Source organism: Zootoca vivipara, chromosome 10 (genome assembly GCF_963506605.1).
Source record: "Zootoca vivipara chromosome 10, rZooViv1.1, whole genome shotgun sequence".
Taxonomy (NCBI): Eukaryota; Metazoa; Chordata; class Lepidosauria; order Squamata; family Lacertidae; genus Zootoca; species Zootoca vivipara.
In genome coordinates this window covers 36870632-36882209 of record NC_083285.1, presented here as the reverse complement: position 1 = coordinate 36882209, position 11578 = coordinate 36870632, and the positions used below count along the sequence as shown (strand labels likewise).

Sequence of the window (11578 nt, the reverse complement as noted above, 5' to 3'; positions counted from 1 at the left end):
GGCGGGGCGAGCGGAGCCGAAGCGCCATTTTTAAACAGCCGAGGCAACCGATGCCCGCCTGAGGTGGCGGGTAAGCGAGGAAGGGAAGGAGGCAGGGAGGGCCGGCGGGGCAGGGCTGCTCCCGAGGCGGTTGGCGCTGCCCGTTTGCTTCGCGGTTCTCGTTCTTTCGACGTGGGTCGGTCAGCCGCTTTCCTTCGTGGGGGCTGGGGGAGGGGGCTGGAGGCTTCCCTTCGCCGCCCGCCCTTCGCCTTCACGACGGTCCTCTGAGGTAGGCCGGTGAAGGAAGACCGGCGCCTCCCCCCCCCCCCAAAAAAAACCCCAGTCCGGCGAAACACGGAATATTGCCATCCAGGGCTTTTTGTTTTCTTCCACCCCCACAGCAGGGACTTTGATCCCGCACCTCTCAGGTGGGCAAAATTGCCATTATAAGGGAGCAAGGGAGGCGTTCCCGGTGAGTTCCGGTACCTCTTTTTCTACAAAAAAGAAAGCACTAATGCCACCGAGATAATTTCACCGTTCAAAGGGATTTATTTTATTTTTTTAAAATACCGCCAAGATGCTCCTAAGGTAATGCTGGCTAACCGCTCTAGTTCTGCTGCTCTAAAAAGTTGCCTGCAATTTAGCTGCACTGATTTAAGTACAGTAACTCTGGAGAAATAACCGCTCACAGAGTTTTATAAGCATTTGGAAATTTAACCACAAGGGGTCAATATAATCCAAATTGATTACTGTCTTCTGTCTTCCACAATGTGCATCTACAGTATCCTAATATCTTTTGTCATGGCTGTAAATAATAATAATTAATAAACAAATCATAAAACATATGGTTTTAAAAACGAATCTTTTAAAAACTGGGTGAGATCCAATGAGGAGACTTAGTCTCTCCCCCCCCCCTCCTGCTCATCTGTAAGTATTAAAAATTGTATTGCAAATCCTTCGGCCTTTTAATTGCAAGACAGTATCTGGCAACCTAGCTCTCCAAATTTTATTTAGTAGTGGGCATGCTTAAAGCTCTGGTGTAAAGTGCCATTGACTAGTTTAATGTTTGTGCTTACTTTTGATTTATAGCCTATCCTGTGCCAAAGCCTGAAGGCTTGTATTTTTAATATTTTTTCTTTCTCAATGAGTTTAGGCATCATATGTCAAATAAACCAAATATTAATTGTTTTACAAAATAATACTGTATTAGCCATATTGCTCAGCTAATACCATTGGTAGGTCAACAACAACAACAATAATAATTTATTATTTGTACCTCGCCCATCTGGCTGGGTTTCCCCAGCCACTCTGGGCGGCTTTCAACAGAAGTATTAAAATACAATAATCTATTAAACATTAAAAGCTTCCCTAAACAGGGCTGCCTTCAGATGTCCTCTAAAAGTCTGGTAGTTGTTTTTCTCTTTGACATCTGGTGGGAGGGCGTTCCACAGGGCAGGTGCTACTACCGAGAAGGCCCTCTGCCTGGTTCCCTGTAACTTGGCTTCTTGCAGCGAGGGAACCGCCAAAAGGCCCTCTGCACTGGACCTCAGTGTCCGGGAAGAACAATGGGGGGAGGGAGACGCTCCTTCAGGTATACTGGACTGTTTAGTGCTTACCGTAGCAATGGCAGGGAACATTTTAGCAAGGCGTTCAATTCAGGCAAAGTGTTGAATATTATACTGGTTGCAACTTGCATCTCTCAATAAGTGGGATGCATTATCCTCAGAGGATATTGCACAGTTTGGCTGACTTCTGTATAATCCTTCAGAGTAAACAGTCCTGCAGGAACAGAACCTTTGCACCCAAAGGGACCCTTCAACACTGTAGAAAAGAAAAATGGTTTAGGTAATGGGGAAGTTTATGCAGTAATTTCATAAATTAAATTTGTTTACTGTGATAGATTTGAGAATGAAATTAGATTACACAATTAAATTTTTTCATAGATAGCATTGTCAGAGAAACCATGAAGCTTTTGAACATGTATTCAAAGCAGAACCTTTTAAACTATGAATCCACTGACAACTAATTGGGTGCTTTTCTGTTTGTACAGGTAATTTGGCCTCGGGGGATGCCCTCAGGAGAGAAAGAGGTCTCTATGACGGTGGCAGGCTTGTGCTGACAGCCTTATTAACATTGTCATCTCATTAACATTCAGTCAGAATGGACACTTTTCCGCATATCCTTTCATCAGTGGGTGGAAGTGGAGATCTTAGCTCACAAGCAGAAGTACAAAAACTGTTAAATGATGAAAGAATGCGGTGTGAACACCATAAAAACAATTACCAAACTCTTAAAGCAGAACATGCAAGGTATAGTATGCTTTCTTGCTTTCTATTTAATGTTGAGCTATTTAATGAAATATTTTGATCATGAAAATAAAACATAGGTTTTCTATAGCTAAACTAGTTGCAGTACTAATCAGATGTTAGATGAATAGTATTCAAGTTTAGCACACAGCTACAAACTTTTCTGGGGAGTGGGGGCCAGTTTGCAGGTGGATTTGCATAGTTAAGTCACAGCCACCAGGGATGGGTAGACATTTTTTAGCTGGTATTCCCTCCTCAATGTGGAAAAGGCACCATTACCCAAAGATACATAATGCACCTTCACACAGTGACGTCCTTTTCTGCACCCTGGTCTTTCCTGAGGGAACATACTGTGTGGGCATGTGTGCTGTTGGGCGTTGCCTTCAGGCAGTGGCAACCAGCTCTTCCATCTGCCCAACATTACTTCTTTGGCCAGTATGGGCAGCGTACTGTTGAAGCTTGGCAAAAGCACACAAACAATTTGCCAAATGGAGCAGCCTCCATGCAATTCTGTTTCACTTTGCCATTGTATTGCTTCTGGTTTCTGTTTAACTGGTCCTCAGATTCTTGGGATGTTGAGATTTCAGTTATTTAGGGCAGTGTTTCTCAACCTTTTTTGGGCCAAGGCACACTTGTTCCATGAAAAAAATCACGAGGCACACCACCATTAAAAAAGTTAAAAAATTTAACTCTGTGCCGCCCTATATTGACTATATAATTATGACTGTAAGAAACACTTGCCAATTGCTGTGTTGGTTGCAATCTCCTGTAATAAGGCTTCACAAGCCGCTGATTTCTCTGCCAGCACAATCCTTTGCTCAGCAAGTTTCATGTTGAGCTCATCCAGCCAGCTTCTTTAAGTTTGTCTAAATTTTAGTTTAGTTTGTCTAAATTTTGCCGCGACGTGCGGCGACGAGAAGGGCGATTTGCACTGTCACGTGCCTGGCGGCTGCCAATAAACAACATTAACCTGCCGGAAAGGAAGCTGGCCGGGTCACGACGCGGGCGCTCGCCCCGCGTTGTGACCCGGCCGGCTTCCTCTCCGGCGGGTCAGTGCCCAATATTGGCGGCCGCCAGGCACGTGACAGTGCAAATCGCCCTTCTTGTTGCCGCATGTCGCGGCACACCAGCCAGCGTCTCGCGGCACACTAGTGTGCCGCGGAACAGTGGTTGAGAAATGCTGATTTAGGGAACAATTCTATCTCTTCTCTGCTTGGTGGTTCTTTATGGAGTAGCAGGGTGGCAGATACAGCTCTCCCACACAGAAGGTGGAGAATTGGCAGGTTACTGTGCCAACCTTGAAGTGACCATCATGTTACTTTAGTAGGGCCTGCTTAGGATTCAACATATCCCAGGCCAGTTTAGCCCTGCCCCTGGAGAGTTCTGTTTTGGAGATTTCTACTGGTTGCTTCCAGTGGGAATCTTGCTAGTTGCACTTCCACATTTTTGGCAGGGGGGAGGGGAATTCTCTGCCAGATACAGACTGCCAGGCCTAGGTAGAGGGATACTTGCACCCAATCAACTTCCTCCCAGCCCACCACAAAGTGGGGGTTGTATTGTTGTGCTAGTGTATTTAAAAATATGTACAATCTTGATTTTTAAAAATGTGTATTGGCATTTTCAGTATTAAAAAAACAGGAAGCAAACATCAAAGCTGCCACCCAGAACACCTCCGTGTTCTTACTGCTCTTCCTTCTTTCAAATCTCTCCTTTTCTGTGCAGTCTTTTGGCACAACTCCCTGTGTCATATTAGCTGTAATTAAGCCTAAGTATGTGTAACTGATGCGGGTGGCCCTGTGGGTTAAACCACAGAGCCTAGGGCTTACCGATCAGAAGATCGGTGGTTCAAATCCCTGCGACGGGGTGAGCTCCTGTTGCTTGGTCCCAGCTCCTGCCAACCTAGCAGTTTGAAAGCACGTCAAAGTGCAAGTGGATAAATAGGTACCGCCCCTGCAGGAAGGTAAATGGTGTTTCCGTGTGCTGCTCTGGTTTGCCAGAAGCAGCTTTGTCATGCTGGCCACATGACCTGGAAGCTATACCCCGGCTCCCTCGTCCAATAACGCGAGATGAGCACTGCAACCCCAGAGTCGGTCACGACTGGACCTAATGGCCAGGGGTACCTTTACCTTTATGTAACTGAAATACAGTGGTACCTCGGTTTAAGTACACAATTGTATCCGGAAGTCTGTACTTTACGTGAAGCGTACTGAAGCAAACTTTCCCATTGAAGTAATGGAAAGTGGATTAATCTGTTCCAGACGGGTCCACGGAGTACTCAACCTAAAGCGTACTTAACCCGAAGTATGAGTGTAATTGGTTCTGGAAGTCCGTACTTAACCTGAAGCATACTTAACCTGAAGTGAACTTTCCCATTGAGAGTAATGGAAAGTGGATCAATCCGTTCCAGACGGGTCCGTGGAGTACTTAAACTGAAAGTACTCAAACCGAAGTGTACTTAAACCGAGGTATGACTGTAAACTGATAAGCTTCCCCTGTTTATCCTGCTTCCCGTTTCCTCTCCTTTCTCCGTTATCTTCAATGTGCCAAGATATAGATCAATAAACTAAAAAGCAGATACATTGTAAAATGATTTCTTTTCAGGCTTCAGAATGAATATACAAAATCACAAAATGAGCTCAAACAGTTGTTACGTGAAAAGCAAACTGTTCATGATAAATTTCAGTGTCTGCTCAGTGAATTCCGAGATGAATTGTTGGATAAATCAAGAGAAGTAGAGGAGTTAAAGAAGCAGGTGAGGCCACAATTCTTTAAGTTACATATTCATTCATATGTTATACAGTACTGTATCTTAATCCACATTGCTAATTATGTCTGATGTTCTTGTTAAACTGTGACTGGTATCTAAAGAACTGCATTTGGAGACATAGTTCTTACTTTTTTTTCACCACATATTTGTATTGTGGTAGTACAGCCATGACCTGGTAGTGAGTCCCAGCCCACCAGTTGAAGACCAGTGGCTTAGATCATGTAGGAATACTTTGTGACTTTCCCCCCTCTTCATGCAGAATATCTCCATGCCATACTCTGCTCAGTTTCAAAAATAAATTTGGCCTGAGGAATGGGAGGTGCCATTTCAAAATAAGTTTAAAGACCCCTTTGACTCGTGTAGTTTATTTACCAGTTGTCTGGAACATGACATGCACTTTTACTGTAGTCATACCTTGGAAGCGAACACCTTGGCACTCGTATATTTTGGCTCCCAAATGCCGCAAACCTGGAAGTGAGTGTTCCAGTTTGCAAACGTTCTTTGGAAGCTGAACCTCCGGCATGGCTTCCTATGGCAGCTATGGAGTTTAATTAATTTTTACACCTCTCTATATTTCATAGAAATCTCTTGTGGTTTCTCTCCCCACCCCAACCCCCAGCATTTATCTTAATAATACCCATATGACTTACAGTAGGTTGAGAGACAAGTGCCCAAGGTCATCCAGTCAGTTTCATGACTTGAGTGGGAATTTGTACCTGAGTCTACATAGTCCTAGTCATTCATACTGTCTCTCAACACTGAACTTTTATTAGTTAGGCAGACTGTATACTATAACAAATATGCATGTACCTTTGATCTGTGTTAGGAATTGTGCAGTGCCATTTTATACATGTCTATTCACAAGCCAGCTGCATTGAGCTGAACAGACCTTACTTCTAGGTATGTTAAGGACAGTAGATTTAGTTTGTATTTTCCTTTGGTTGAGTCATTTTGGCAGTTGCCCAGTGATGAAAACCTTGTTGTAATAGCAGTGTTCAAACAGATCCTATACCTTTTTATTGTTGCCAGGTCCAGTACCTTAGGAATATATGCAGCATAACAGGATAATAGTGGAGTATTTCCATCCTGAGGTGGGGGAACTCCAGATCTTTTAAGTGGCGGCATAATCTTCATAGAAACAAATGATGAAACTGTTGGTTAATTTCTTTTTATATGTTTCTTCGGACATGTAGGTAATTACTCCACAGAAGTTGGAGTTGCTTAAAACAGACATAAGAGACAACATAGAAGCACCTCTGAAAGAGAACCTTCGGAAGCTAGATAAAGTAAGTAGAAACAAAGTTTTCTATGAAATGAAAGTTTTATATCCAGCCTTTTCTTCAAAGTACAAAAATATTCTTAGGCAGCTCCATAATTAGGTACAATTTTTCTAACCAAAATATATTTTCCTATCTACTGTTACTTATATTTGATGGACTGGAGAGGTCAGTGTTTATCTTCTAAGTGAGCTTAAAGACCCATGGATCGAAGGTATCTTGCCATGAAACGTAACAGTTTGTTTTAATTCAGCTTCCCTGGCTGAACACAACAGCAAGCAAGTGTCTGTAAAACTGAATTTAAATTCTGATAAAGTCCTTTCCCTGGCTACATGGGAGAGGAAAGTGAGTAGTGTGTAAGCCTAATGTTTTGCTCAGGCACATTTTGGCTCACCTATGTCATGCTAAACTGGGTTAGTGTTCCATGCTATGCAACCATGCAGTGCCTCCTGTTTTGTGATTAAGGAGGCTGGAGATAGGATCTTACCCGCTGCACTATTAAGCTTTTGGGGACATGAGAGTCACAGAGGCTGGTACAACCCTTCAGTGACTAAAGGTAACGTTAAGAGAAAGAACAGGATTCTCTTGACAGTGGCTCAAGGCTATCTCAACTAGGGCTGGGCGATATCTTGTTTTCAACATAACGATATATTACCAGTTTAAACATTGTGATACAGTGGTACCTCGGTTTATGAATGTAATCCATTCCAGAACTCCGTTCTTAAACCGAAAGCGTTCTTAAACTGAGGTGCGCTTTCTCCAATGAGGCGTCCCACTGCCAGTGCCCTTTCACCATTCGGATTCCATTCTTAGACCAAGGTAAAGTTCGCAAACCCGGGGCACTACTTCTGGTTTTGTGGAGTTCGTAAACTAAATCGTTCATAAACAGGACTGTTCTTAAACTGAGGTAGCACTGTATTTTGATATATCACAATATGTGAAATAAGGCTGGAGCTATGTAGAGATGAACATGGCAGTGTCTTGGCAACTGCTACTAGGTATGGGTCTAACTCTAAAACTGATAAATATTTACTTAACATATTGTTACTACTGTACCAATATTAACACAGTAAAATTAAAGTTGTAGAAGTAATTAGTAGTATAGATATCAAAGGTTCCCTAAAAATTGCTTCTCCTGCAGGAGAGAGGAAAGGTTGACTGAAGCTTTGTTTGGCGATATCTGCTGGGCGATATTTGAGTCAGCCTGCTGTAGTGATTTTTAGCTATTTCTTGTTGCTGCAGGAGGCAGCAAAGAGCTGAGTGAGGTGGAGTTAGCGAGCGCTGCACACACAGGAAGAAGCATACAGTGGTACCTCGGTTTATGAACACAATTGGTTCCGGAAGTTTGTTCATAAACTGAAGCGTTCATAAACTGAAGCGAACTTTCCCATTGAAAGTAATGGAAAGTGAATTAATCCGTTTCAGACGGGTCCGCAGCGCTCGTAAACCGAAAATTCGTAAACCGAGGTGTTCGTAAACCGAGGTTCCACTGTATTGTGATTTTTTTAATACCATACACACAATATGTGATAAATTGCAAAGTCATTAAAAAAAACTGTTATCATGATTTGATCTAAAACCTGATATATTGATTTCTAGCACAGCCCTAATCTCAACTGTTTCCACTTCCTGGCAATATGACTCCACTGCCGCAACGGTGACTGGAAAGGAGCATTCTCTGTTACTTCTGAAGCTTAAGCCAACCAATAGTATTACTGTACAGTATTTCTTTTGATGCAACTGTAAATGTAGCCATCAAAAAAATTAACAATTGTTGACCTGTTTTAAGTTTACACCTGATACTTGCTAAGCATCTTGTGTGCTCATTTTTTCCTGCATGGGTTTGTATTTTTTATTCACTTTGATATAGTCACATATGTTCTTCTTAATTAGGAAGCAGAAAAATGGAGAACAGAATATAACAAACTTCGCTATGAACATACCTTCCTTAAATCAGAGTTTGAGCATCAGAAAGAAGAGCATGCCCATATTTTAGAAGAGAACAAATTAAAATATGAATCTGAGGTAAGGAATAATATTTTAATATAAGAAAAACCATAACATTTGAATATGAATTTAAAGTTTTAAATGTAATCAACCATAATAAATTTGAACCCTGCCTAAAGCTTAATTAGGCCTTCTGCTTCATGAATGTCTTAAGAAAAAGGAGGAAATATGCAGTTTGCCATATATTAACTTTAAGTCTTGCTGCATTCAGTCAGCTTACTCCCAAGTAAATGTGTGTAGGACTGCAGCCTTACAGTTGTGATAATGAACTAATTGCATATTTCATTGTTCTGCTGTTCTTAATCAAGTGAAATTTTTTTAGAAAATGTGTTGATATTTTTCCTGACTAAAATGACCGCAAGTGTATTATTGGTTCCAATTTTATGGGGGACACATTTCTGCAACTTTAATTTTTCTGTGAGAAAAGGGCCTATAAAACATAGTTCTAGTTTTACCAATGTATTGCTTATTTTGAATGAAATCAAAATGTATTTTCATTTTAGAACAAATATATTTACTCTTATGTGCTTTTCTAATACTTCTGGGCTTATCAACATAATGTTACCGTATATATAAATACACTTTGACCAATTCCAAGCACAGGAACATGGTTTGTGTGCAGTGGGTTCTCATTCCCTCCCTCCCGTCTTCATACATGGTTGTGTGTACATCTGGTGCAAATAATTATTGAATCTTATGGGTTTTCTGAAGTCACACTCAGACTGGAGTGGGCCCATAGTGTTGTCTGTTCAATTACTCATAGATAACGAGACTTGGCAAAGATAAAGAAGAATTGCACAATCAGCTGCTTAATATTGATCCTACAAGAGATGGCAAGCGTGTGGAAGCACTATTAAGAGAAAAGGCTCAACTAGTTCAGAAATTAAAGGGCTTTGAAGCAGAAGTAGCAGAACTAAGAGCTCAGAGGGAGAACTCTGGTATGCAAGCGGAAAATGTGCAGAGAATACAGGTGCGACAGTTAACTGAGATGCAAGCTACAACACGATCCTTGGAGGTAGGAGATTCTGATTGTCTCCTTACAAGACATAGTAAAGGTGTACACTGTGTGTTAACTTAAACAATGAGAAACTCACATCAGGCTATCAATGAGCTTGATTCTTCCTAATCAGACTCCCATTTTCCTATTAGTAATAAGATTACTATTTTGCAAAATAGTTCTGAAAATTATGACAGATTTATCTACAAGGTGGTTTGAATCATAATATTTGGAATAATCATTGCGGAGTCTACAGGTTTGAACTTTTTACATGAGATTGAAAGCGGAAGGATATTTTACTCTGGTAAACAAATTTGTCTCTAGAAACAATAAATAAATATATAAGCTGAATAATATACTAAGGTACAAAACATTCAATAAGCAAATTCTACAAATAGGTCCAGCAACAATAAACAGCTGTTTAAACTTACTAGAAGACTAAGGGCTGTGAGGGGGAGTTTCAGAAGACTTGTATAGTGCAGGAAGTTAAGGGTTTTTTTTTAAAGAAACACACCTCCCTATTCTAATCACCCCTCGCCAGGTTACTTTCTATAAGCTGCTTGCAGCTTGAGTAGACCAATTTCCTCTTCCCCCACCTTCAGTTTCCTATTTTCTTTTTCTTCAAAGGATCCCCTAGCATTGTGTGTGTCCAGGAGGTTCACAGGTTATTGTCAGGCTTTAAATGCAACTTGCATATTCTGTGAAGCTGGGGAGATGTCTGGGTAAATAGAAACCACTTATTTTTATAACCCTGTTTTGCTTGCCAGCTGATAGCAATTTTATTTGAATTAGTGCCAATTAGAGAGAATAAATGGGGTCTGTAGGGCAAGAACAGTTCCCTGATAAGGGCTTCAGACAGGACCACAATGCCTCAAGAACTGCATCTCATATGAACTGAAATCATTATCTGAGGTCCTTCTTTGGGTGCCTCCCCCACATAAGGTCTGGAGGGTGGCCACACAGGAACAGGCCTTTTCTGTGGTGGCTCCTTGTTTGTGGAATGTTTTCCCCAAGAAGCCTCACCTAGCACCTTCATTACATATCTTTAGGCGCTAGGTGAAAATGTTTCTCTTCAACCAGGCATTTGGCTGATTAACATTCTATGCCCTTTTAAATGTCTTTGTGGGAGGTGATCATTGGTTTGTTTTTGTTTTTAATTATGCATTTTGTGTTTTCAGTTTGTATTTTTGTGTTGTAAACCACCCTATGATCTTCAGATGAAGGGCAGTATACAAATTTAAACATAAAATAGGTGCATGAACTTTATATTCCTGTTCAGGTCTGAGAGGGCGAGAGGCTGTTGTGTGGCAATACCCCGACGCCTCCCCGAGAAATAAAGAGACACAACACATTGTATAAGGTTAATGGGCATAAAAGGCCACAACTTTATTGATTACGGATGTAGAGAGGTATTGGCCTAGGCATTGAATCTAACCGACTATATCCGACTCCAGCCCGCTCTGCTGGCAGTCTGTGAAAGGTTAACCACCGTTGAATGAGTCCTGCGATGCACATCAAGTAGGACTCATCCTGGGGCCACCGCTAGGGTGCGTGCTCTCTGGCCCTCACCTACCACGGCTTCGGACTTTGCAACGCCCCCGGACTCCTTAAGGGAGTACCTTTCCAAATCTTGGGGGAGGTGATACCAGCAACCTCCCCCCCACACCTGTACCTTCTTGAGATAATCCAATGCCTACCGCCAAAACCAAGTTGTGACAAACTGCCACGAGGTAGGCGAAAACCACCTGGCCTGAGCCAATTTGCCAGGTGGGAAAATTCCTACCCAGCCTCAATAGGCGACTGACCGTAGTCCGTAGCGAAGTCACGGAATAACCCTGCCTAAAAGGGGGAGGTGGGCGGGAGAAACTTCGGAGCTAGGTCAAAGAAGCGAGGTCGTTTCCCCGCCGCACGCCCGCTTAAATAACCGGGCCACGCCCCCACAGCACACCCGGATTGGGTGCGCTGCGGGTGTGCCGCGGCAGGGAACGGGCCAATGGGCTGGGGGGAGTGCTAACCATTCCCCCCCCCCCTACGTGAAGGCCTCGTGGTGCCCACAACATCTCCTCCCCCGAGGTGGGGAAGAGACTTTTTAGGAGGGGAGAAGGGATTATTGTGATGTAGTTCTGGTGCTTGAACTAGCCCTAGCTTCCTAGGGAAGCTATTTAACTTCAGAGCAAATAAGCTAACCATCTAAAATATGTTAATGTAAAATGACCCAGAGATCCCAAAAAGATTTGAGACCTCA

The 11578-nt window shown here is 42.4% G+C and overlaps 1 protein-coding gene across 2 annotated transcripts in view; it reads left to right on the top strand.

Annotated features, from left to right (window-relative positions):
- CEP83 (centrosomal protein 83) overlaps positions 1-11578 on the top strand; it is a 51085-nt gene that overhangs the window by 4211 nt on the left and 35296 nt on the right. Inside the window, exons 1-6 of one of the 2 annotated variants that reach the window (XM_060279704.1) lie at positions 3-70; positions 2030-2288; positions 4887-5037; positions 6246-6338; positions 8223-8354; positions 9100-9351. In XM_060279704.1, the coding sequence (XP_060135687.1) occupies positions 2140-2288; positions 4887-5037; positions 6246-6338; positions 8223-8354; positions 9100-9351 (777 nt within the window). In that variant the 5' untranslated portion in view covers positions 3-70; positions 2030-2139. Of the gene's footprint in view, positions 1-2; positions 71-2029; positions 2289-4886; positions 5038-6245; positions 6339-8222; positions 8355-9099; positions 9352-11578 lie in introns of those variants that run through there. The other variant, XM_060279703.1, reaches the window with a different exon arrangement.